Here is a 24,949-nt window from a genome sequence, read left to right on the forward strand (position 1 = left end):
TGGTGCAAGCTATTCTTTAATCTCGGACTGGGGGGCACACAGGAGGGGAGCGGGGCTTCCAGGGGGCAGGAGCGCAGTCGTGGGTGAGGCCTGGAGTGGCCAGGGCCAGGGCTCTGGTGGGGCGGGCTCGGCCCCCACAGCGGTCCATCTGCTGGGCTGTCCACCTCTTTGCAGCCGCAGGCCAACCGTCCAGCCCAGGGGCCCAGATTCCTGCCGGAGGGCTAGGTCCTCTGGGCCAGGCTGGCCGGGCGTGCGCAGAGTGGGACCCGGAATCAGGAGGGAGCAGCCTTTCAGTAGCCCGAGGGCTCCCCGCCCTTCCGTGGGTCCGCCACAGCATGCACACAGGCCCCGTCCTGGGAAACGGCCTGGACCACGTTCAGGAAGAAGGGCCTCTTGCTCTGCTCTTGGCCCCGGTCCTGGAGCCCCTTCTGAACCTCCTGGAGGGGAGAGGAGGCCGGCCGGTCACAGAGGGGACAGGGCCCAAGCAGGGAGCTGAGGACCCCACCCCGGACAGGAGTGGGGGCGCAGGTCTGGGTAAGGACAGGGAGGTGCTGGACACAGCCTCGTCTGCAGGACGTGGAGTCGGTGGCCCCCACTCCACAGGCCCCAGAGCAGAGGCCCGGCTCCAGGGAGGACGACAGAGTCCGTGGCCCTGTCTGGAAGGACCCAAGACGCAGCCTCACTTCTGTCCTGGGCTAAGGACTCAGTGCGACCCCAGAGGAGTCCAGGGCTTCAGTGGAGAAGGTAGGTGGCCGTGGGGGACTCGGTTCTGAGGGTCTGGAAAGCAAAGCCTCTAGAAGGCAGAGCCTGGGCCTTTTGGGGCCCCAGGTCCTCCATGCTTAAGAAGAGCCCAGCTCAACGTCAGGAGGCATGGCCCTCCTGCCATGCTGTCGGCAGCTTGGGACCCACTCTCGCAACACCCACAGGAGAACACGGGGCTCCCAGATGCCAGGGATGTGGCTTGCAGACTCCCCAGGGCCCTGCTGGTGGAGGGATCGCTGGAGGCTTCTGAAGACCCACACGTCCAAGGACACGCCCCAGGCCCCAGTGGTCCTTGCGAGTGAGGCGCTGTGAGCACAGCCCTCAAGGCTCAGGTCTGAGAATGTGCATCAGGGCCCAGGTATTGGTGTCTGAAGGGCCAAGTGCCCTGCCTGGCAGTCTGGTCCCCATGCTTCCCCGTCTGTGACCCTTCACAGAGACCCTGGAGATGCGTGGAGACCTGGCCCAAGGCATACAGGAGCTGAGGCCCCCGCCCCCAAGCTCTGAAGGCGGGCACGGAGGCGTCTGCCTCACCTGGCTGAAGCTGGGCTCGAACTCCACCTGGCCCTTGCTGTCCACGTGCAGGATGGGGGCCTTGATGGCGGCTTGCAGGTCAAAGCCCAGCCAGAGCTTGTTCATGATGGCCTGCAGGGACGAGGAGGACGCAGCGAGGGAGGCAGGGCGGGTGCCAGCCACCCTCCCCAACCCCTCCGGGGCCGCCAGGGCCGCCCAGCGACCCACCTGGGCCACCGCAGAGATGATGAGCTCCCCGCCGGCCCCGCCGATCACGAGCTTCGACCCCTGGGCCGTGCTGACCAAGATGGAGGGGACCATGGACGACGGGGGCCGCTCACCTGGGACTGGGGGCCGGGCAGCAGTCAGGGCGCCCTGCTCCCCAGCCCGCCCCCCAGTGCCGCCCGCTCTGTCTCCGTCTCCGTCTCCGTCTCCCAATGCACGATCCCCTGACGCTCTGTCTCCGTCTCCGTCTCCCAATGCACGATCCCCTGACGCCAGACCGGGCCGCCTTCCCTCACCCGGCGCTGGGGGCGCCCTGTGCTCACCGGGCTCGGGGGTGGCTCTGGAGCCCTGTGAGTGCCGCCAGCACAGGTCCAGAAGCTCGTTGTTGAGAAGGATGCCCGTGCGTGGTGAGTACACCATGGCTCCAAAGCTGCAGACGGAGGCGGGGCTGGGCGCCGGCTGTGGGGTCCTGACTCACACAGCCGTCCAGGGGCCCCTCGCTTCACCGGCCGCCCCCAGCACGCTGGGACCGCGCTCCCCTCCCTGGCCCCGCCCCCAGAGCCTCCTGGCCCCGCCCCCAGAGCCTCCTGGCCCCGCCCCCAGAGCCTCCTGGCCCCGCCCCAGGCCCCGTCCGCCCCATCCTTCTGGTGTGAGGCGCCTTCCGGTCGGTGCTCAAGAGACACCGGGTGAGCCGCCTTCAGCCAGAGATGCCCGGGCGCAGGACCCCTTTGACAGGAGGAGAGGTACCACCCCCCACCTACCCCACGGACACAGCAAATGGGGGCGGGGCCCCCGGCCCAGGGAACCCAGTGCGGCCGGCCCGCCCGCCCCGGGCCCCACGCACGGCGTGTTGATGGTGCTGGTGGCGGCCACAGCGCTGCCGTCCTCGCCCAGCACGGACACGTGGGCCGTGCCCATCCTGTGGGTCCACGCCCCGGCCAGGCTGTAGTGGTCGAGCGGGTGGTCACCCCGGGCGTCCATCTGCTGGCGGATGTGCTGGGCCAGGGCCTCCCCCAGCAGGTCCTGGGAGGTGTTCTAGGGAGGGCGGGCAGGTGAGGGGGTCCGTGAGCTGCCAGGAGGGTCCCCTGAGGGTGCCCCCACAGCCCTCCCGGCTTCCTGCTGTCCCCAGACCGACCGCACCGTCCTTGCTCGGGCCACTACCAGGCCCTCCCGTTCCAGAGCCAACCGTGTTCACGTCCCTCTGGCCTCACCTGCCAGGCACTTGGGGTTTGTGGGCAGGGGGCTCACTGGCCTGACCCTGAGCCCTGGGGCGGGGACGGGGCTGCCCACCAGCCCAGGACACCTCACCTGGACTTCTGGGTGGCTTCGAGGGTCCCACAGCCGCCACCTCTGCCCCCCAGCGAACTTGAGCGTCTCCACGAGGTGATGGTACAAGTTCACTCTTCCCTCCAGCCCGGCCACGGACTCGGCGGAAAAGTTGAACCCTGGGGGAGGAGGTGGGCGCGGGTGGGGGTCATGCGATGCAGTGGGTCCGACTCTGTGTCCTAATCCCCAGGACCTGTGAGTACTGCCCCCCACGGAAGAGTGTCCCCTTCTGCGGTGATCGTGTCAGTAAGTGAAGGCTCTTGAGAGGAGCGGGTTATCCTGTGGGCGCTAAATGTAAGACATCCGCGTAAAATAGACACACAGGACAGGGAGGCCCTGTGGTCACAGATGCTGACCGGACACAGCCACCAGAAGCTACAAGAGGCAGAAAACAAATGCTCCCCCCACCAACCGGCCCTGGAGGGAAGGTGGCCCTGTGGACACCTTGATTCTGAATTTCTGGCCTCCAGAACTAGCAGAGCATCAATTTCTTGTGGTCTAAGCCAGCAGGTTTTGGTGATTAGTGATCATTTGTTAACGGCAGCCCCGGAGAACATAGTCAGCATCGGACAGCCCGGGCCCTGGACATGGCTGGGCCACCCCACCACCCTGCAGGCTGCTCTAGGCTGGGCCTCAGGCCTGGTGCACACCCAGGCAGCTCACCATCTGCTCCTCTGCCCCGGGTCGGTGTCCCGCAGGGTGGGTGGGGGCGCTCTGCAGAAAGATGACGGCAGCCGCCCCTGCAGAGCCCTAGCTGCCCCTAGGCCTGCTCTGGGCCGCGGACTCCTGGGGGGCGGGGCCTCACCTTTGAGCACGTTGAGGACGAAGCTGAGAATGGCGCCCCCAGCAGGCGGCGGCGGCGAGTACAGTGTATAGTCCCCCAGGGGCATGGCCAGGGCATCTGCCACCTCAGGCTGGAAGGATGCCAAGTCCTGCAGGGTCAGCCGGCTACCTGGGTGAGGCGGGGACGACTCCGTGTTCAGACAGGGAAACGGAGGCACAGTGTCAGCCAGGGGCCCCGGGTAACACAGCGGGGCTCCCCTAGCCTTCCAGACCCTGGGGCGGGGTGGCGATGCTGGGTCTGCGGGCAGTGGCTCGGGGCTGGTGGATGGGTGGACAGACTGGAGGTGGGCAGGGTGGGAAGCAAGCAGGGGAAGATGGGGGAGGCGCACTAGCCTCTGAGGGGGCCCAGCTCCAGGCGAGGAGCCCCCCGTGACCACTGATAGCGCCCGTGTCGAGCCCAGAATCCACGGGGCTCTGTGCCTCAGGGGTGTTGACCGCAGGGTCCCTGAGCCCAGCAGCAGGCAGGATTAAGGAACGGCCTCTTGGAGCCCGGGAGCCGCTGGCCCTCCCTCAGCCCTGGCGCCCAGAGCCCTCTTTCTCTGGCCGGGCAGGGCAGTGGGACCTCGCACGCTGACCTTCCTTGGCGATGTCCTCCAGCAGCAGCTGGCCCAGCCGCCCTGTGTAGAGGGCCTCCGCACCTTCTGTAGCCACGGTCTCCAGGGTGGCGGCCAGCATGGGCCACGGCAGGGGGTCCTGAGACCTCAAGGGTTCTGTCCCATTGAAGAAGAGCTGTCTAGGGGGTGGGGGGCGGCCTCAGGGCGGGCCGGATCCTGGAGGGTGGCCACACTTCCGACCCTACGGGAGGCAGTCCTGGTCCACGGTCCTGTGGGGCTTCGGTGGACACGGGGGTGGGGTGGGGGTGGGGCAGGTTCTCCAGGACTGGGTGGGGCTGACACCCTTCACATCTCATCACCGGGTCCCTGGGAGGCCACACCCCCTGCCAGGCCTGCATCCACCCAGGGCCTGAGATCCTGCCCTCCTGGAGGACTGGTCAATGGGCAGCCTGGGTGGGCCCAGAGTGTTAGGGTGGGACGGGCAGAGGGGAAGGAGGGAAGGGAGAGTGGAGGGGTGGGGGAGAGGACAAGACAGTGAGTAGGAGGACAGAGGCGGTGTGCAGAGCCCAGATCTGTGCCCCGGAAGCCCCATCACGTGGGCAGAAACTCCCTCTGGCCGGAGCCCTCCGATGAGGTGCTACCACGTGGAGGCAGAAGTCTGTGAGCTGAGACCAGGACGCGCTAATCATCCGAGGCCCCCACCCCACCCCGCCTCCAGGGTAGACCCTCTAGCTGGAGAAGGGGCTGAGGAGGGGCCCTGGGCCTCCATCAGCGCTCACCTCAGGGATGACTCTGTAAGGGAGGGGCGCAGGAACGGGCTGTGCAGGAAGCTGGCGAGGACGTTGGGCACGCGGAAGCCCCCCCGGAGCAGCGCGATGGTGGGCGTGAACAGCTGCTCCCAGGGCAGGCGGCCGTGGCGGCGGTGGGCCTCAGCATAGCCGCGGAGCTCCCCGGGCACCCCGATCCACTGGGCGCCTGCACGGCACAGGGTGTCAAGCCCCTGCCCCCGGGGCCACCTGTGCCCTTGGCCCCAGGGGCTCTCCATCAGCCCACTCCTGGCCGCCTGGCCCCCTCCTAGCCATGGCAGAAAGTCCGAGCGAGCCTTCTGCAGCCCACGTGGAAGTACATTCCTCTCCACTTGAACCCCCTTGAGCCCCATGGACTTCTGCACAAAGTCCATGACCAGGCCCCTGGGGCTCAGGAAAACTGGCCCCACCCCAGTGCACCGGCCCCGCCCACCAGCCCCAGGCCACCGGCCCCGCCCACCAGCCCCAGGCCACCGGCCCCGCCCACCAGCCCCAGGCCACCGGCCCCGCCCACCAGCCCGAGGCCACTGGCCCCGCCCACCAGCCCAGTCCACAGACTCCAGTCCACCATTCCCAGTCCACCAACCCATCTCCACCGAACCCTCCGGGGCCTTTGACGTGGTCACTGCTTGGATCACCCCTCCCAACTCAGAGAGCCCTCCCCCAGGAAAACAGCCCCAGCCTGGGGGTTAGAACCTCCACGGGGGCTCCCATCCCCAGCTGCCGCCCCCCAGTGCCAGGGTGTCTCCCGGTCCAAGAGGTGCACTGTCCCTTCGGGGTGGGAGGTTCTAACCCAGTGGCCTGGCGGGGTGGGGCGAGCTGGCCCTACCTATGCCCAGAGGCTGGGCCTGCTCACACTGGTCCAGCAGAGCCGGGATGGGGCTGGAGGGCACCGTCTCCCTGGCGTTGATGACTTCCACCTTTCCTGGGGTTGGGCAGGACGTGCGGGGTGTCAGGGGCGCCCCGGAGGCTGCCAGGCCTCACTGCACACCACGACAGCCCGCGCCGGGCTCTGGGCCTCTGCGCTAACTCCACGGTCTCAGCAGGGTGGGCGTGGCGAGACCCAGCAAGGGGCGTGTCGGACAGGCCGGTTGGCCACGCCCTCTTGTGCTTTTCAAGCACCTCCCTGTTAGCGCCTGGGACCGGGCCCATCCTCCCCACGGGGGTCCCGAGAGGACTCACCCGTGGTGGCGTTGTAGATCGTGAAGATGACCCCTCCACCAAGGCCCATGCTCTGGGGGTGGACGACCCCGGTGCAGACCAGAGCCGCGATGGCGGCGTCCACAGGCGAGCCGCGCTGCAGGAGGATGGCTCTGGGGGACCGGGCACTGGGTAAGCAGCCAGGCTCCTCAGCCCCTGCCTGCCCCTCCGGGCTTGCTCTGCCAGCCTTCACTGGGGTGTGGGCACAGCTGGGTGGCCTGCCAGCTGCCATCACACCCCAGGTTAGTTCAGAGACCACACCAGACTGCCCCCTGAGGTCCAGCGGCTCGAAGACTCACTGCGCTCTACAGGTTGCAAATTGCGACATCCTTTACACTGCCCCTGGCCACATACAAGGTGCTTCTCAGTTTACAAAGCGCTCCTGCGGCTGTCCTCCCTGGTCCTCCCAGCGGCTGGGCCTGCCCCCTCCGCCCCTCTCAGCAGCCTGGGCTCCTGGGTGGAGGGTGGGGACCCTGGGAAGACCCCATCCTCCCTAGATTCCTCAGACATGAAGTGGAACAATGAAGCCTCCCCTGGGGACCCTGCGTGGCATTTCCAAGTGGTCACAGAGCTTAGGAGTCACTGCCGACCCTCAGGTCTCCCTAGAGGGTCTCCCAGAGGACCCAGTGCTCACAGGGTGGAAGGAGGGAGATGTGGTGAGGGGAGAAGGGGAGGGTCCTGGAGGAGTCGCCCCTGTCCCACAGCAGCTGGGGCAGCTCCGGGCTCCCTCCCATCTCTCTGACTTCTGAGAACAGCAGGATGTGGAGTCAGCTTGACAAGGACAGAAAACAGTTGGGAAGGAAACCACATCCGCTTCCTCGGCAGTGGCGGCTGCAGAGCGCAGACCCCCAACCCTTAACCCTCTGCAAAGACTTGGGGGCACACGGTGAGCCTGGGCCTCCCCTCAGAGGCCTGTGATAGCAGCCCCCCACCCCTGGGGGCCGCGTCCTCATCAGTGGTTCTGAGGCTGAAGCTTTTTTTTTAAACATGTATTTATGAGCTGGGTCTTAGCTGCAGCACGCTCAGGACACTGTTCAGTTCTGCCATGTGGCCTCTTAGTTGCAGCCTGTGGGATCTAGTTTCCTGACTAGGGATCGAACCCTGACCCCTGCACGGGAAGCAGTCTTCGCCACTGGACCACCAGGGAAGGCCCCCCGACTTGGTTCCGTTCAGTCGCTCAGTCGTGTCCGACTCTTTGTGACCCCACGGACTGTAGCCCTCCAGGCTCCTCTGTCCTTGGGATTTTCCAGGCAAGACTATTGGAGTGGGTTGCCATTTCCTCCTCCGGGGGGTCTCCCCAGCCAGGGCTCGCACCCGGGTCTTCTATGCGGCAGGCGGCTCTTCACGGCTGAGCCAGCGGGGCCCAACTTGTTTGCGTCTTTGCAAATATGGGTTCGGGGGGGCAGCACTTCCGGGGGGGTCATTCCCCTCCTGGCCCCTGGGAGCCCCCTCCAGAGACCAAGTAGCCAAGCCTCCGACTTGTCCCTGTTACCCTTGAGGGAGCCTTGAGGGAGGGCCCAGGACAGGAGGGGGCAGAGCCAGACACAGACAAAGCGGGGAAAGAATAAACGGAAAGAGGGGGAGAGCTGGGAAGAGGGGTGACCTGGGACGCAGGGGGCGTGGGCGCCCTCTGCCCAGCAGTGCCTGGTGGCAGCGGCTCGGCCACCGTGCCCCTTGGTCCAGGACTGTCCCTTTCTGATCACAAAGCGCTTCTGATCCTGATCATGGCCCTCGAGGCAGACATTCCAGGAAGCAGATGGAACTGGCAGGGAGGCGAGTGCTAGCCCAGGCTCCCGCAGCCCCAGCTGGGTAGGGGAGCAGGGGCCAGGCGGGGCGTCCTGGTGGGAAGCCTGCATGGGCTGGGCTTCCTGGAAGAAGGTCTGGCTGGTCAGGAAACACCGGCTGGGGCCCCGCTCCACGGCCCCCTCGCCCCGCCCAGCGAGCATCAGTCACTCTGCCAGCCGCTGGCCTGGCTCCGAGGCCTGACACGCAGAGGGGAGGCTGTGGGGGACACCGTGCCACCGGGGGCGGGCTCCCCAGGGCCAGGACAGGGAGCCTGCTCTCAGGCATCACTGAGTGGGCCCTGGCGGGCAGGCCTCCCATACGGAGCCCGCGCCCCCCTCACCCACGTCCGGGGGAAGACCCAGCCTCGGAAACGGTCAGGGCCTCCCTGAAGGCGCCGGGCCTGTCATCGGGGGCAGCGAGGGCCAGGCCAGCAACACTGCAGCGGTGTCCCCTCTGGGCCTCCCAGGCCTGCGGTTCCGACCAGTCTCACACGCCGCCTCCGCTCTGCCCGGACGGTGGCTACCCTGGACCGTCTGCCCCCATGCACACCTGCCACCGGGTCTGTGCAAGGGCCCTGGGGCCGCTTCCCTCATACCTGTGCGGCCCCCACACGCCAGCACACACACACACACACACACGTGTCTTCTCCACACTCTTGCTGCTAGTCACACAGTCTCCGGGAGGGGCCAGTGCCAAGGCCCACCCAGCTCCCACCCACCTCTTACTCACCGCCCAATGTCTGAGCAGGTTTTGGAGTCCGCAGCGACTGCGGCGTGGGCAAAGGCCTGGGGGCCGCAGTGGACGCGGTGCCGAGAGACGACCACGGCAGGCACGATGATGGCCAGCGCCAGCGCCAGCCCCAGCAGAGCCAGGCTGAGTGCGGCCCCGCGGCCCTGGGCCATGGCTCTGTGGCCCGGGGGGAGGGCAGGCAGGTGGGCACGCAGCCGGCCGACAGGGAGGTGCACAGGGAGGCGGGCGGCGGAGCGGACGAGGTGAGCAGACGGGTGACAGGACAGGTGGGCCACCAGACGGGGGCCACAGACAGACAAACGGGCGGACAGCCAGACGGCGGGATGGAGGAGGATCAGACAGACGGAGTCGGATGGGTGGACAGACAGAGGTTTCCAGATGAGCAGCAGGCCGCCAGGCGGACAGCGGGTGTGTGCACGGACGGCTGGCTGCGGCGCTGCTCTGGCCTCAAGTATCCGCTGCAGAGGCAGGGCCGGCCACCCGTCGGGACTTCCAGTTTCAGCCGCTATCTCGGCCCTGGCAGGATGCCAGGCAGCAGGGCGTTTGTGGGGTTTTTCCTTCCAGAGAGAAGTCAGCGGCTGCTGTTAACTCTCCGCCTACCGTTCCCCCCGCTGCCCCTCCCGCCAGCTCGTGTGTGCAGGGACTGGCTGCCAACTTGGCTCACGGGGGGAGCGGGGGCGCACGGCTCCCAGGACCCTGTGGCTGATCTCCGGCTCCCAGCGGAGGACAGCAGAGGACCCTTCCCGGGTCAGCTCAGAGGCGCCGGGAGCCGGGACAGAGCCCCAGCCTGCCCCTATGCGTGGCCCTTCCCGGGTCAGCTCAGAGGCACAGGGAGCCGGGACAGAGCCCCAGCCTGCCCCCTATGCGTGCCCCCCACCCCCCAGCAGCTGCTCACTTCAGCATCTCCAGATCCAGAGGACCCTGGGGCTGCGGGGAACACAGGCACACGGGGAAAGGAACCCAGGTGGGGTTACTCGGGGTTACCCGAGTTCAAGTCCCAACTCAGTCAAAGCTGAGGAGGAGGGGCTGGGGTGACGAGGAGGGGGCTCAGCTTCCCCATCTATTCAGGGGAGACGTCTGCGCGGGGGAGTCATGTGGGGCCTGCACCCAGCACCCACTGGACGGTCCACCCTGGGGCCTGCGGTCCTGGAAGCGCCACCAGGCCTCGGGGAGAGGGCTTCTCTTGCACCTGGGTCTCTACCCACCCCTGGGGGCAGTGTGTCTACTTCCCTCTTCCTGAACTGAGTGCGCCTCCTCCCCTGGGGACACCAGCTCGCACTCTGCCCCGTCCAAGCCTCAGGGTGCCCAGCTGGGACAGCAGGTACCCTGAGGTGCCCCCTTGACCAGCTAGCTCATCAGGACACAGAGGGTGTAGGGCCTGGGAGCTGGACTTCCAGCACCCCCCACCCCCAAAGTACCCTGGCTTCCTTCCCAGCTGAGCTTTGCTGCCCCCTGGTCTCTTTACCCATCCAGGCAAAGCAGAGAAACTGAGGCAGAGAGAGGGATACGTCCACACAGTCTGCCAGGCCCCATCCCGAGCCCCTGCCAGCCTGAGCCAGAAGGACTCCTGGGGCAGCAGGCTGCCTCTTGGGGTTGGAAGGGCTGCGGACTCCTCTCACCTCCCCCCCACCCCAGGGACCCTTAAACCTCAGTGACATTGCTCAACCAGGAAGCAAGAGTGCATTCCTGGGCCGCGGCCAGTCCACCCTCGGGGAGGCCGGGGCAGCAGGCACCGAGGGGGTGGGCCAGGGTCAGGGTGGGACCTCTTCTTCCTCTCCAGGAGGTGAGGGGCAGGAGAAAGACAGGAAGCCAGGACCCCAGGGGGCCCTCAGCCGGGCTCCACAGTGCCAGGGGAACTGGGGGTGCCCTGCCCGCCTGCTGGGGCTCAGGGAGCTCCAGGCCAGCTCCCACCTCCACGGGAGCAAGGCCTCAGTCTTCTCCCCTGCAAAGGAGCTGTAGTCTCCTCGGGCTAAAACGAGGGCAGAGGAGAGACGTGCCCAGCCGAGCAGCTCAGCCTCCATCCCATTCCCCAAGGGCCTCAGGGACACGCGGTCCAGGGCTCAGACCTGGGGGCAGGGGATCTCTCTGGGGCAGGGCTCCCAGGACCCCATGGCTGCTCCCCAGTTCCCAGCAAAGCCCCGCTTCCCGGAGGGCACTTTGGAATCACTAAGATACCTGCCTCCCTGAGGAGAGCCCAGACCTGGCCCCCCTGGCCGTGTCCCTGCCCTTGGGGGCTGCTCACTGGGCTGTCAAGCTAGGCCCCTCTCTGCCCTGCCCACCCCCCCAGGCGCCTTCCCAGCACCTCCCCTCGCACCTTATAACTCTGTGTCAAAGATGAGCTAAGAGGCCCGGAGGGCCGGCGGGAGGGGCCACCCCGAGGAGGAGGCTGGGGGCCTGGCATCTCCAGGTGCCCCCCTCCCACCCAGAGCAGCCCTAACCCCGGGCAACCGTCCAAGCCCTGACCCTTGGGGACCTGGGGGGCCCCTTCCAGCTCACTGATCCCGGAGAACCGGGCCTGCTTCTTGGAGCGTATGGCAGCTTGGATCTCACTCTGGGTTTCCATTTGGAAAGCCCCCCCGGGGGCCTGGCCCTGACCAGCATCTTTTTCTCCAGCTTCTTGCCCAACCCTACCTCCCTCAAAGCTCGGTTTCCCTTCAGTGCCTGCCAGACGCGCACCAGCGAGCTGAGGAGGTCTCCCGGTTCCCGGAACCGCGGACAAATCGCCCGGGGCCGCGCGCCCACTGGTGGCCGACACCGGGACGTGTCCCGGGGCGGCCCGACCCTGGTGCCGGGACTCAGGGGTGCAGTCCACCCCGCCTCCCGGGGCCCAGCGCCCGCGCTGCCAAGGCCTCCGAGTCCCGTCTCCATCCTCCCCCCAGGCGGCCCCACCTCACACAGCGCGCTGAGCCCAGGGAGTAGAGAGCCGGCGGCAGGACGGCCTGGAGCCCGGCGCGCCGCCGTATTTATTGTCCTGCTGCGCCGCTCCCAGGGGAAGCCAGCCCCCCAAGTCCCACCCCCGGCCCCCGCCCCGGCGGGCCTCTCCTCCCCGGAGCGCTCAGTAGCCCGCGGGCTCCCCGCCTTTCCTGGAGTCCGAGGCGGCCGCCCAGCCGGCGGCTGTGCGCACGACGGCCTGGACCACGGCGATGTAGGTGGACGTCTCCTCGATGGCGTGGTGCCGGGCCTTCAGGGCCTCGACCACCGCCTGCGGGCGGGAGGGGGCGCGGCCTCAGGGGGGACCCGGGCCGCCCGCGTGGGCTTCACACACCCCGGGGCCGCGGCTGAGGGGCCAGGAAGGGCAGGCCAGGGGCCGCGGGGCCGGCTGGGTCTCATCCGCGCGGCTGGCCCGGGCCTCTCTGGACCGGGGGCGAGGAGACCCGGGCGGGGGGCGAGACGGCCAGCTGCCGCGGGCAGCGGGGAGCAGCCACTGCCTGCGCTGCGATGATGGGAGACGCAGGCCCGGGGCCCCACTGGGGGACGGGGCCCCACCCCACCCCCACCGGGACGCGGTGCCCCTCCCCCGCCCCTCCCCCGCCCCACCCCCACCGGGGTTCGGTTCCCCCTCCCCCACTCCACCCCCACCCTGTTCCCCCTCCCCCACCCCCACCCGGTTCCCCCTCCCCCACCCCGCCCCCACCGGAACTCGGCGCCCCTCCCCCGCCCCACCTGGTCGATGCCTTTCTCCAGCACCGTGGTGTTGGGCAGAAGCTGATTGTGAAGCCGGGGCTCCTCCACCGCCTGTTTGGCATCATAGCCGAACCACAGGCTGTTGATGATGGCCTGCGGAGTGTGGGGATGGGGTCAGCGCGGCCCAGTAGGCAAGGGGCTGGGCGCTCAGGCGAGGGGGGGTGGGGCTCGTACCAGCGCCGTGGACGTGGTGATCTGGGTGCCCCCGGAGGCGCCCACCACCATGCGGACCTGGCCGTCCTCACCCACGATGATCGCGGGGCACATGGACGAGAGTGGCTGTTTGCCTGCAGCGGTGGGGGGGCGGGGGACACAGAGCCCCGGGTCAGCGGCCATGGGGACTCCAGCCCACCCCCCGCCCAGGCCCTGCGCCCCGCACCTGGCGCGATGAAGTTGGCTGGCGAGGGGGGCACCCCGAACTGGTTGATGATGTTGGGGGAGCTGAAGTCATCCATCTCATCATTGAACAGGATCCCGCTGACCCGTGACCGCACCTTGGAACCAAAGCTGCCGACCGGTAGGGTCAGAGGGGGGCCGGCCCGCCCTGTGCCCACCAACACACGCTCCCCAGAAAGGCACTCTGCCAACGTGGAGCCCCTCACTTCTGACACACGCGGGCAGCCCCTGGCCCACCCGGCCGCCCAGCAGCCCTACTAGAGGTTGATGGTGCTGGTGGCCGACACAGCGCTGCCGTCCTCCGAGACCACCGACAGGTGGGCAGTGCCCCCGCCGTCGGGCGTGTAGAACTCAGGCTCGTAGTAGGAGGCCAGGTGAGTGGTGCTGTCGGAGATCCGGGCCCGGAGCTGGGCGGCAAAGAACTCGGAGGTCATGTTGCGGACCACCTGCCGAGACCCCAGAGCTGCCCTGAGGAGGTGAAGGAGGCGAGGAGGGGGCACAGGCTTGTGCGAGCGGTTCTCAGGAAGCCCCCGACCGTGGCTCCAGCCACAACCCTCCTGTCTGAGTCTCCCATGGCCCACCCGAACCCCCTCTCCCCAGCCTCTGTCTCTGTCGCTGCCCAGCAACTCTGAATGACCATCTGCCCTCCGAACCCCGACTCTCGCTGCACCTGAGCATTCATTCACTCATTCACGGAGCTTGTGAGTTGTGTCCAGCACTGGGGGACCAGCAGGGAACAGACACGCCGGTCCCCACCCTCACAACAGGGAAGACAAAGGCAGGCAGGGATGTGCCAGAGAGAACAGGTACGGGGAGGGGAGGGAGCGAGAGGGATGGGAGGATGAGAGTGGTCAGGGAGGGCTTCTCGGAGGAGGTGACATCTGAAAAGCCACCTGGCTGGTGATGCAAAGGGCCTGAGGCCGGCTTATGAGTGACACAGACAGTGACAGGAGTTAGGGAGAGAGGAGGCTGCAGATGTTGGCAGGGGCTGCTCCTACAGGACCTTGCTGCTGCTGCTGCTGAGTCACTTCAGTCGTGTCCCACTCTGTGCGACCCCATGGACGGCAGCCCACCAGGCTCCCCCGTCCCTAGGATTCTCCAGGCAAGAGTACTGGAGTGGGGTGCCATTGCCTTCTCCCCACAGATCCTTACGGGCCCTAAAAGGCCTTTAAAACCTCCCGCACTTGGGATGGAGAAATGACCAGCTGACGGGTGTTAACCCTCTGGCCCTGTGTTGGGGGCGGAACACCACCGGGAGGGGCCGTGAGCTTCGCCCGGGAGGCGCGCGGCGCAGAAGGGGCGGCTGGGGACAGCAGGAGCCTGACTGGAGGCGCGCGCTTGTCGGACCCTGAAGACCCTGTCCTGGGTGTGTGATGGGCCGCCCCTGACCTGTAGAGTTCCCTGGCAAGGCAAGGCCCTGGAGGCCAAGCAGAGGCCGTGGGTTCTTGCAGCATCCACGGATTAATTGGCTAATCCAAGGGGAGAACGTTAAGCTCGAATCTACTTCCAAGAGAGCAGCTGGACCAGGGATTGGGACATCCTACGAGCCACCTGCCCTGGGCCTTAAAATCCACACGACAGCAGCCTGGGGCGGGGGTCCAGCGAGGCTAAGAGACTGGAGGCGAGAAGGACGGGGCCCCGGGGCCTCAAGATGCAGGCGGGACCCTCGGGAAAAGGCAGAGCCAGGTGTCCCAACAGAAGAAGCAGGCAGAGCAGAGGGAGCTGGAGGCGGGAGAGGGAGGAAACGTGCTGCACGGCCACAGCCTTGCCCAGGAAGCAGCCGAGGGGAGGAGGCACTGGTGAAGGCGTGGGATGCCGCGGAGGGGCCGCGCCGGAGGGGAGCGGAGGCTCGGAGGCTCCGTCAGGGCCTGGAGGGAGTGGAGGGGGGAAGAGCTCGCAGGCGGACCGAGTAGGGGATGAGCGCCATGATGGGGATGGAGGCAGGGGTCCAGCCTGGACCCGGCGGGGGTGGGGGGTGGGGGGGCACTTGGGGAGCGAGTGGGTTGGGCGGTGGGGATCTGGGAAGCTGGTGTGACCGGGAGCGTGTGTGGCCGGGGCCTCTGCCTGCCTGGATCGAACCTCGTCATCAGCCCTGTGGGCTTCGACGCCCCTGTGCGCTCCCGCCCCCTGCCACCGCCCCCCCCCCAACCTCTGCGCTGATGGCTCCGGGGGCTTCCAGGCCAAGGACGCGGCTCGTGCTGAGGCCCCGAAGCTGGAGGGTGGCGGAGGAGGCAAGCACTAAGGACCGCCCCCAGCACCCCCACTCCCCCGGCGAGAGCGCCCTGGCGCAGAGGCCAGCACTCAGGGTCAGCAGTCCACCCCCGCACCTGGTGGCCCCGAGGCCAAAGTTGGCGGTGCAAAAAGAGGAATGAAGCAGAGTGGGCTGAGCCCCCTGCCCCCTTACCTCAGTCATGTTGACAAACTTGGGGTCCCCAAGCAGGGTCCTCTTGGCATAGGCAAAGCGGAAGGCCTCCACGATGCGGTGGTAGGTCAGGCCTTTCTGCTCAGGCGTCTCCACGCTCGCCCGGGAGAAGTTGTACCCTGGTCGGGCAGAACCACAGTGACCCCAGCTTCCCGGGTCCCCTTGGCCAGGACAGTGGGGGCCCCGGGAGGCCTCCCTGAGTCACTCGGCTCACCCTGAGAAGGGGAACATTTACTGCCCAACGGCAGTGCCTGCTTGGGAGGCGGGGGAAGGAAGCAAAGGTACCCGTGTTGGGCAGCACATGCCAGCCACAGGGTTACCCAGGCCCCGGGGTGGCGGATGACCGCCCAGATCCACCGGGCGTGCCCCCTGGCCCAGGCCGCCCAGCCCACAGCCCGGGGCACGGCTGACCTTTGAGGATGTTGATGATCAGCGCCAGCACGGGCCCGCTGAGCGGGGCACTGGGCACGTAGAGCTGGGCACCCCCGAGGCTGACGCTCAGCGGCTGCTCAACCAGCTCCGCCTGGTAGTTGTTCAGGTCCTCGGCCGTCACGATGCCCCCTGCAGCGGGGGGCCCAGGGATGGGACACACTTCTGGGGGACCATCAAGAGGGGAGCCCCGTCCACTGTCCCCCCCATGCCCCCCCAACCGTGCCACCTCCCCGGGGCCAGGCCCAGGCCAGCATCCTCCACCTGCTGCGCCTCTGGCCTCCAGATCCGACACCTGTCCTCTCGGCGGCCAGAGGTCCCCCGCCTCCCATCAGCCTCCTCCTCCTGTGACTAGTGGGTGGAGGGAGGCCCTTATTCTCCAGGGAAACTGGCTCCAGACCGATGAAGTGTTTGAAGTATTTATAGGCTAATTTCCGGTGTCAGTGGTAAAGGTCAATAAGCGAATCGCCCTCCTCCCTGACACACACAGTTCACGGAGGCAGGGGCAGGAAAGAGAGGCAACCAGGACTCCTAAACCCACCAGAACCTGCCCATAAGATCCCTGCGTGCAGCACCCACACACCCCTCTCAGCAAGCCCACCCTCCTTCCCGGTGATCCTCCTGGAGAATTAAAACCCCTCTATCCAAGCCTCAGACCGTTCTCTCTGCCTGCAAAGTCCAACGTCACCTGTGGCTCAGGTGCCACCTCCTCCAGGAAGTCCTCCGGGGTTTGCACCTTCATGCTCTCCCCATTCCTCACTCCTGCCCACCCCTCAATGCCCCCAAGCCTGCCGCCCCGGGCTTCCTGTTCTAGACTGCAGGAATTCCCTCAGCTTTGACTCAACCAGGAGCTGTGGATCCATGCTGCAGACACAGTTGTGACCCACTCCCCTGCCAGGCACTCCCTGAGGGCCCAGTGTCCAGGCAAGGCCCGAAGACCCCAGGCTCAGGGCTCCTGCTGTGGAGCTTCTGGCCGCAGGCCCCTGGTGTCGCCCACTCACCGGCCTCCTGGATGTCCTTGACAATCTGGGCCGTGAGGCTCCCGTTGTAGAAGGCCTGGGCGCCCTCTGAGGCCAGTGTTTCCAAGGTGTCGGCCAGCCGGGGCATGGTCACGCGGTCCCCCTCCTGCAGCACCTTCCCGTCGCGGCAAAACACCTCGCTGGAGTGGTGGGGGGGCTCTCATGAGGCAGGCATGGGGAGGGGCTCAGCCATCCAGACCTCACCCCACACAGGAGACCAGAGGACGGGGCACCCCTGCCCACGGTGTGCAGCCCAGCTGGGTCAGGGCTCTGGCCCCGGGGTGGGCTCCCACGGCGGAGGGCCAGGCGTACCACAGCGCAGGGTGCCGCTCCACCGCCTCCCGCTGCCTCTCCAGGGCTCCCGCCAAGGCCTTGCCCACCAGGAAGCCCTGGCGGGCCAGCTCGATGCTGGGCTGGAAGAGGCGCGCCCAGGGCAGCCGCCCGTGCCGCCGGTGTGCCAGCTCGTAGCCGCGGAGCTCGCCCGGAACCGCCACCGACAGCCCGCCTGCGAAAGGAGAGGCACCCGCTAGTGGTCCGCACGTCCTGAGTGGGACCCAGAGGCTCAGGAAGGAAATGCAAGCTTGCGGCTGTGCCTGGTAAAGGGTAAAGAATCCGGCTGCAGGGTAGGAGATCTGCATTCGATCCCTGGATTGGGAAGACCCCCCTGAAAAAGGAAATGGCAACCCACTCCGGTATTCTTGCCTGGAGAATCCCATGGACAGAGAAGCCTGGCGGGCTGCAGTCCATGGGGTCTCAAAGAGTCAGACACGACTGAGCGACTGACACAGTTGACCTGGCAGACAGGAATGAGACTCTGCTCGGGGTGTCTGCTGAGGGCACAGGGAGGCACGTGCGGGGGTCCCGCTGTCCCCCAGGCCTACACGTCTGTCTCCGCAGCGGCCCCGTGTCTGAAAACCTGGTCCAGGCGCACAGCTGTGCAGCGAGAGTGTACGGAAGCCGGACCTCACCACCCCTCAGTCTGAGCCTCCTGGGTCACGAGCCCCTTCACCCTGTACGATTCAAGGGTTCCCCTGGAACCCACCAAGGCCCCCAGTCAAAGCCGCAGACCACCCGCAAGGCTGGGCTGGTGCCAAAGCAAGAGCCCCTCTTCCTCTCTTCCACTGTCCCGGACCCCTGCGCAGCACCCTCTCTGGGCCTCAGTTTCCCCGTCTGACCATGAAGGGATTTGGCTCCCAGCTCCGTCCTTTGAGGAGCCAGGAAGCTACTGGAGACACAGCCACGGACCCCAGCTCCCCGCCAGGCCCCGCCGCCCGCCGGCGTGCCCTAGGGCCCGGCCCTGACACAGAGCCTCAACACAGCCCCGGCTTGCAGGCGTCTTCCTGCTTTCACCCGAGATGTGGGCCGGGGGAGCGTGTTTCAGCCACTCTCGAGCGGCATCTCCCACCCTGAAGTCAGGCACGAGGTTCCAAGAGCCAGGTTGTTACCACATCACCTCCTGGAAGGTCTGCCAGACAGCACGCGTCCATCCCCTTCAGCACGTGTGGGCCTGACCTCAGGCCGGTGAGGCCCTGGGCCGCCCTCTCAGCAGGGAGCCGGGCCCCTTGCTCATCTCACCTGGCCCGACCCCCTCTCCCCGGGCTTCTCTGTCTCCCGGCCTCTCCTGTCTGCCCCCCTGCACACCAGGCTGCCTGGTCCAGAGAGTGTGTGCACGTGAGGTCGTGTCCGACTCCGAGGACCCCATGGACTGCAGCCCGCTGCCAGGCTTCTCCGTCTGTGGGACTCTCCAGGCAAGAACATGGGAGAGGGTTGCCATTTTCTCCTCCAAGGGATCTTCAATCCCGACCCCGGGACTGAACCCAGGTCTCTCGCACCTCCGGCCTTGGCAGGTGGATTCTTTACCACTGAGCCCCATTACGCGCCCACAGCCCCCAGGCTGAAATCTTGAGGCTGCTTCCCGATGGCCAGATCTGAGGGTCAAAAAAGGCGTCTCAAGGGGGACTCACTGGGAGCCGTGCTGGCCTCCATGGGGGCCATCTGTCCTCCCCAGGCCCCCCGATGTGTGTCACAGCAGACCCCTCCGCAGACCCACGGCTCCGTCCTCCGAGTGTGCTGGGCACCAGCCCTCAGCATCCCTGCCCATCGCGGGACTTCCCGACGGGCCACCTGACTGGCAGCCTGAGGGGTCCCGTCGGAAAAGAGCCAGATCCCCCCCCAGTGCCCTCCGACGCAGGGAACACCCGTCCCTCCTTCAGACACAAGGCCGGGTCTTCACAATGACCCACCACGGGGTCCAACCTGACCCTGCGTCCTCCTGCTCCCCCCAGATGCCCACCCCCCACCCCAGCCCCAGCCTCCGGGTCTTTGCACCTGGTAAGCCCACGTGCCCTCTCACCCTGCCCGCGTCTGCCCTCCAGGCCGCGCAGTGGCGCTGAGCACACCCGTGCCATCTCCCCTCTGCTCCTCCTGGACGGTGCCCTTCACCTGGTACCTTTCTTTCTACTGGCTGGGGAACAGCCCCAACGCCCGACAAGCCCGAGTCAAACGCATGAATCTCAAGACTGCAAAATGCCAAGTCTGTAAGATTCTTGCAGTCTCATACCCTGAATGACTTCATCACTACACCTGGTGAGCTTCCCAGCAGGTGAAAATTCACAGACTGTGTCTTGGAGAGAAAGAGAATTCCAAAAGGGCCGCTCCGGAGCCCTCTCAGTCCCCCAGGGGCAGAGCCTGCAGGAGGCGGTCAGACCCACAGGGCCTTTAATCTCCATCCCTCCTCCCTCCAGCCTTGTCTTGCAGTCCACCGGGGTCCTTGCAGGGCGAACCCTGGAGCTGAAGGGCAGGTTAGTAAAGAAACTCCGCCCTGGAATCTAGACAGCTAACCCCACAGGTGAGCAATGAGTGACTTGGATGCTCTTTAAAAACACAACCGGTGCGTTCAAACTCAGCTTTCCCACCATCCAGCTGGGTGACTGTGTGTGTGTGGGTGTGGGTGACTGTGTGTGTGTGTGACTGTGTGTGTGCGTGTGCGCGCGCACGCTCAGTTGTGTCCGACTCTGTGACCCCGTAGTCTGTAGCCCCCCAGGCCCTTCTGTCCCTGGGATTCTCCAGGCAAGAATACTGGAGTGGGTTGCCATGCCCTTCTCCAGGGGGTCTTCCCAACCCAGGGATTGAACCTGGGTCTCCCACACTGCGGGCAGATTCTCTACCACTGAGCCACCTGGGACGCTGTGCGTGGCCTCGGTCGGTCTACGTGGCCTCTCTGGGTGGGCCTCCGCGTCCCCAGCTATATGATGGGAATCCGCACCGAGCTCCCCCGCCAGTGTGCAGGGAGGGCTGAAGGGGCTCGCCGTGGGTGCAAAGGACTGAGCAGGGCGCTGGCCTGACCCATACCCGCTGCTGCAACAGGGGGCATTCCGCTTCTCTAGCTCCCTGTGGCCCAGAAGGGGCCTGAGCAGAAACACCCTTCACTCTGTGATAATGGGCTTGATCCTCCACGGTGGGGGTGCTGTGGGCCCTGGGAAGGGATGGGAGGGCCACCCCCAGCCGCAGACAGCTCGTCCTGGCCCCGCATCCGCCCTGAGCCCGCTCTCACCTTCCTCCGACTGCTCCGAGCTGTTGAACATGCCGGCGGAGGCCAGCCGCGGGGCCACCTCGCGGGCGTTGATGACCTCAGCCTTCCCTGGAAGGACCGGGCGGGTGGGCGGGCTGCATGGCCCCCGGCCCCTCCCCGTCCCTGGAGCCCACCCCACAGGGCACTCACGCGTGGTGCTGTTGTAGATGGTGAGGAACAGGCCGCCCCCGATGCCCATGCTGTGGGCATTCAGGAGCCCCATGCACAGCAGGGCCGCGATGGCTGCGTCCACCGCCGAGCCGCCGTCCAGCAGCGTGTCCCTGCCGGTGGCACGGGCGGGGGTGAGCGGCTCGGAGGGGCCACCCTGCCCCAGGGTGGACCAAGAGGAGCCCACAGGTTTTATTTTTTAACGCAGAAAATTTGCCGTATTTGAAAACCAACAGGCTTTTCACGCCAACAGATGAACATGGCTTTGATAATTGGAAAAGAATGAAAACCTGTTCCTTTTTTTATTATTAACATCTTTTTCCCGTGTGAGGCCTGACTTCTGTATACGTGAGCTGTGGGCCTACAAAGAGCGTTAAACAGCAGAGTTTCTCTGAAGAGGCAGACAGCCTTGAACTGAGAAAGGGGTCCAGCCGGTCACTGGGAGACCCCCACACCCTGCCCTCGGCTCCAGGGTCCCCTTCGCCCCTGACCGGAGGCTGCCAGGAAGGCCCACGGATGGGAGGGGCAGCCCTGTGTGCTCGAACACGGCTCGCTCAGGCAGCCCGATGACCAGGGCCCGCGGGGCTGGGGATTGAGCCCCAGAGGGGCGAGGGTGGAGCCTCAGAGGGGTGAGGGTGATGCCCCAGGGCACTGACGGGGGCGGTCCCCCAGGCCCGGGGCCCCACTCACCTGCCGATCTCTGAGCAGCGCTTGGCGTCCGCGGCCACGGCGGCCCTGGGGTACACGTGGCTATGCTGCTTGGAGGCCTCGGGCAGCCAGATGCAGAGCCCGATGATGAGGAGGACCAAGACCACGGCCGCCAAAGCCAGCAGCATGGACCGCTTCTTCATGTTCTGCAGGCGCCAGGCGCGGGGTGGCAGGTCAGGGGACCGACCGCCGACCGGACCCCAGGGCACAGCCTCGGCCCCCAGGGCACGGCACGCAGTCCGGCCTCAGGAGGACATGCCAGGCCTCCTTCCCGTCTTTGCTCGGGCCATGCCCTCTCTCAGCAGCTCCTGACCCATCTCTGCCCCCTAAATCCTCTTGCTTAGCCTCGGGCCCCCCTCTGGCAGGGACCCTTCCTGGGAGGGGAGCCTCCTGGGCCTGCCTGGCCCCTTATGGTGGTCGAGCCCTCACAGTGGCCTTCAGGTCACCCTAGGAGGGACAGGCCTGGCCTGACTCCTTCCCGACACTGTCCTTGGGGACCCAGGTGACCGGCCGCAGAGTGTGGGGCCCAGCTTCCGGTGCGCTCAAAGCCAGAGGGGGGCACCCATGTCTCCCGACTGCCGCGGGGCCGGAGCCTACCTTCCTCAGCGGGTGGGCGGCCCGAGCCTCCCAGGGAGGGGGCCACAGAGACGGTGTGGGATGGACCGGCTGCAGAAATAGCTGGGGCCTCCTTCACGCTCCGCGGGAGCCCGTGACTACAGAACCTGCTCCAGGGAGGCTTCCAGAGCACGCAGCCTGCTTGTCCTCCTGCAAACGGAGAGGGTGTCTCTGAAGCTCGGGGGGCTCTGTGAGGAGTCTCTGTGTCTCCAAGAGGAAGCTGTCAGCCGCTCCCAGGTTGGTGTGAATTCCACCCCCAGGGCCTTTCTCCCAGGCATGGGGAGGGTGTGTGTGTGTGTCCGTGTGCGTCTGTGTGTCTCCGTGTGCGTCTGTGTGTCTCCCAGGCATGGGGAGGGTGTGTGTGTGTGTCCGTGTGCGTCTGTGTGTCTCCCAGGCATGGGGTGGGTGGGTGTGTGTCCGTGTGTCAGTCACAGGGAGCTGGCATGTGACCCACGGGTGAGGGCCAGCCTGCATCTCACCTGCGTGCAGTCTTGGGAAAGTCACTGGCCGTCTGTCCAGTGCAATGAGAGATGAAGTGGGTTGGAAAGTGTGAACGTGTAAGCTGCCCAGCCGTGTCTGACTCTCTGCGACCCCACAGACTGCAGCCCGCCAGGCTCCTCTGTCCATGGGTTTCTCCAGGCAAGGATGCTTTGGAGCGGGTTGCCACTTTCCTCCTCCCGGGGGCCTTCCGCACCCAGGGGTGAGCCCTGCGCTCCTGCACAGCAGGCAGATGCTGTGCCCTTGAGCCGGGTGTCAAGCGTCAGCTAAGTACTGGCTTTGCTGGGCAATGCCGGAGGCCTGTGGGCAGGAGGGGAGCCGGTCGTCCTCACCTCATCCTGACACCGTGGGCTTCTCTGGAGACTTCCTGCCAGGCTGGACAGGGACAGCCTTTAACCATGGGGTCCCAGTGGCAAGGACGGCAGGTGAGGGCTGTGTGACCCAACGGGTCAGAGGGGGAAGGCCCCCTCTCCCAAACTCAGTTCCCCCACAAAGGGCGATGTTCTGCCAGAAAACCCCGGGCCGCGACTCCTCTGCCTCGCCCTATCCCTACTCAGAGGGGCCCGCCCTGGGATGGTTCTGTGCCCTCTGCCCTCAACCCTCCGCAGCCCGCAGGGCATGTCCTGGGCCCCAGGCCTGTTCACGCTGGGCACCTCGAGGGCATGCTGGGCATTTCTCCTGGGCTTGGGACCCTCAGCTGAGACCCTGGTCCTACTCTGCGTCCTCTCCCCACCCAGGCCCCGGGGAGAAGCCAGCCAAGGCCCCCTGAGGTCCACACTCTGGCCTCCCCTCTGTCCAGCTTTCTGCCAAGGGCCTAAGGGGGCTCCCCACAGGGCCAGGGGGTACCTGCGAGGCTCAGCCTTCCGGGGAATGGGGAAGCAGTGGGCCGCAGTGACCGGCGCCCTCTCTCTGGGCGGGAGGCCTGGCCCAGCCCCCACAGGAAGCCCGGAGGAAGACACCCTGCTGAGGGACTGGCTTTGGTCTCCCATCCCCGCCCCCAACATTTTTGGACTGGCCAAAACCACATCCAAGCCCCGCCCCCGCCACCAGGCTGGCTCTCACCCAAATCCGTGTCAGGAGGGGAAACTGAGGCCAGAGAAGGGGTGCTGGGCCTCCAGCAGCGGCTGGGCTCCTCCTGACCCTGGTCGGCTTACCCGATGCCTAGGGGGCCACGGGGGCTGCACGATACCCCCACTGCTTCCCAAAAGACGGCGGCGGGCTGGGGTACTGGCCGGGGAGGAAGAGGCCAACTTGTCTGCCTGGGAAAGTCCCTCCAGGCACAGGCCGGGCCCCCCACCCCAAGAGCCACCCAGAGCCATGCCCGCGGGCCCTGCAGAGCTCCTCAGGGGGCCCAGAGCTCGGCAGGGAGCTGGGGGCTGGGAGCTGGGGTGGGTCCTGCTCCACGCCGCTGCAGGCCAAGGCCACCCGTGATCAGGTGGGCTCCCCCAGGAGGAGCAGAGGGGCTGAGGAACCCTCACCTAGTCTTGCGGAGGGCACAGGGGCCCAGAGGCCCTCCTGGGGGTGTGGAGTCCTATCCCAAGGCCACAGCCCCGGAGCTCAGAATGAAGGTCGTCTCCGGGACGGACTGAGCCCCACTGGGACCATTGTCAAAAGCCTCCCTGACCCTTACCAGCCAGCTTCCTGACCCCCAGTGATGCAGAAATGCCCATCCAGTTCTCACCCTATAGCGCCCTAACCAATCGCCTAATGCCACCCTTCCCGCAGGAATTTTCTTTGTCTTAAGGCTATAAAAATTCTCTACTCACCCATGGAAAGCATCAGTTCTCAGTGGGTTGTCAGGAGGCCAGATGCCCCCTCCCCCCACCAGGATAAAGCCATCAGAGTTTCAGCCTTTCAACCGAAACTCCAAGATGAGAACAGCAGGACAAGCAAGGGAGGAGGCTGGGCCCTGCATGGATCGCAGAGCTCTTGTCCCTGACCACACATGCACAGAAGAGGCTCCTTGGAGGCCGACGGGGAGTCACGTCAAGGGGTGCTCTACCCACAGCCCTCCTCAGTAGAATCCCTGTTGGCCGGGAGACTCATGCGCACACACGGCAGGGCCCTGAGATACACCAAACACGTGAAGCGGGCAAATCACAAGGACTGGCTAGAGGGGAACGGAAAGAAACGCCCCATAAAGTGATCTGAACTGCCACGTGGCCGTGGCCCGGGTCTCTCCCTCCGAGTCCGCTGCGCGCCTGTCCACACGCACTGTGCTCTCTGCCTAGTAACCGCTTTCCCTGCCTCACTGCTTTCCGTCTGGGTGGAAATTCTTTCCAGCAACGCTGAAGGGCCAGCGCTCTTGTTGCTGACCACTGGTCTCGCGGCTGGGACGTGGTGGTCTCAGCACTGCAAATGGGCCCAGCCCCTGCTTGGGAGCCCAGGTCCAGCTCCACGCCGCTGCAGGCCGAGGCCACCCGTGACCAGGCCCGCTGTGCTCCCGGCACTCTCACTAGGGCAGTGCAGGAGACCCAAGTTCAACCCCTGGCTCGGGAAGATCCCCTGGAGGAAGGCATGGCAACCCACGCCAGTGTTCTTGCCTGGAGAATCCCCATGGACAGAGGAGCCTGGCGGGCCACAGTCCATGGGGTCACAAGGAGTGGCAGCTAACATTTCCACTATCTCTGCTGTTTATTCTCAAAAACCTCACTCCTTTCTGAAATACTCTGTGTCTG

At 66.3% G+C, this 24,949-nt stretch overlaps 2 protein-coding genes across 9 annotated transcripts in view; both read right to left on the minus strand.

Moving 5' to 3' along the window:
* On the minus strand, window positions 1–11,756 carry GGT5 (gamma-glutamyltransferase 5). Of its 2 annotated transcripts, none has more exons than XR_011250040.1 (13): window positions 11,393–11,715; window positions 8,741–9,318; window positions 6,209–6,339; window positions 5,856–5,951; window positions 5,000–5,195; window positions 4,242–4,399; window positions 3,629–3,771; window positions 2,806–2,942; window positions 2,342–2,532; window positions 1,821–1,927; window positions 1,501–1,619; window positions 1,294–1,404; window positions 1–437 (listed from the first exon to the last, which is right to left on the minus strand). XR_011250040.1 is itself a non-coding variant. In XM_069558381.1 (13 exons), exons 2-13 carry the CDS (start codon window positions 8,911–8,913, stop codon window positions 291–293), a joined length of 1,713 nt encoding a protein of 570 aa, XP_069414482.1. In that variant the 5' UTR covers window positions 8,914–9,318; window positions 11,651–11,756; the 3' UTR covers window positions 1–290. The 2 variants fall into 2 exon arrangements, 1 of the variants encoding a protein (XP_069414482.1); XM_069558381.1 differs by having other exon boundaries at window positions 3,629–3,775; window positions 11,651–11,756.
* The window catches only part of GGT1 (gamma-glutamyltransferase 1), a 27,315-nt gene continuing 14,040 nt past the window's right edge, over window positions 11,675–24,949 (minus strand). For 5 of the 7 annotated variants that reach the window (XM_069558386.1, XM_069558384.1, XM_069558383.1 and 2 more), the window contains exons 3-15: window positions 21,756–21,923; window positions 21,141–21,304; window positions 20,433–20,563; window positions 20,265–20,351; window positions 17,024–17,216; window positions 16,694–16,851; window positions 15,675–15,824; window positions 15,246–15,382; window positions 13,100–13,287; window positions 12,825–12,952; window positions 12,620–12,732; window positions 12,425–12,538; window positions 11,675–11,963 (exon numbers count right to left, since the gene is read on the minus strand). In XM_069558386.1, the coding sequence (XP_069414487.1) occupies window positions 11,817–11,963; window positions 12,425–12,538; window positions 12,620–12,732; window positions 12,825–12,952; window positions 13,100–13,287; window positions 15,246–15,382; window positions 15,675–15,824; window positions 16,694–16,851; window positions 17,024–17,216; window positions 20,265–20,351; window positions 20,433–20,563; window positions 21,141–21,301 (1,707 nt within the window). In that variant the 5' untranslated portion in view covers window positions 21,302–21,304; window positions 21,756–21,923 and the 3' untranslated portion in view covers window positions 11,675–11,816. Of the gene's footprint in view, window positions 11,964–12,424; window positions 12,539–12,619; window positions 12,733–12,824; window positions 12,953–13,099; window positions 13,310–15,245; window positions 15,383–15,674; window positions 15,825–16,693; window positions 16,852–17,023; window positions 17,217–20,264; window positions 20,352–20,432; window positions 20,564–21,140; window positions 21,305–21,755; window positions 21,924–23,117; window positions 23,218–24,949 lie in introns of those variants that run through there. The other 2 variants (XM_069558388.1, XM_069558389.1) reach the window with 2 other exon arrangements.

Source organism: Ovis canadensis, chromosome 17 (assembly GCF_042477335.2).
Source record: "Ovis canadensis isolate MfBH-ARS-UI-01 breed Bighorn chromosome 17, ARS-UI_OviCan_v2, whole genome shotgun sequence".
Lineage (NCBI taxonomy): Eukaryota > Metazoa > Chordata > Mammalia > Artiodactyla > Bovidae > Ovis > Ovis canadensis.

Bases quoted from the DNA above. Each gene is read 5' to 3' on its own strand.
- GGT5 (XM_069558381.1), bottom strand. From the start codon at position 8,913: ATGGCCCAGGGCCGCGGGGCCGCACTCAGCCTGGCTCTGCTGGGGCTG. The intron at 2,943-3,628 runs GTGAGGCCCCGC...CTCCTCCCCCAG, and splicing joins CGTCCTCAACGTGCTCAAAG to GGTTCAACTTTTCCGCCGAG. The intron at 1,620-1,820 runs GTGAGCACAGGG...CCCGGCCCCCAG, and splicing joins CAGAGCCACCCCCGAGCCCG to TCCCAGGTGAGCGGCCCCCG.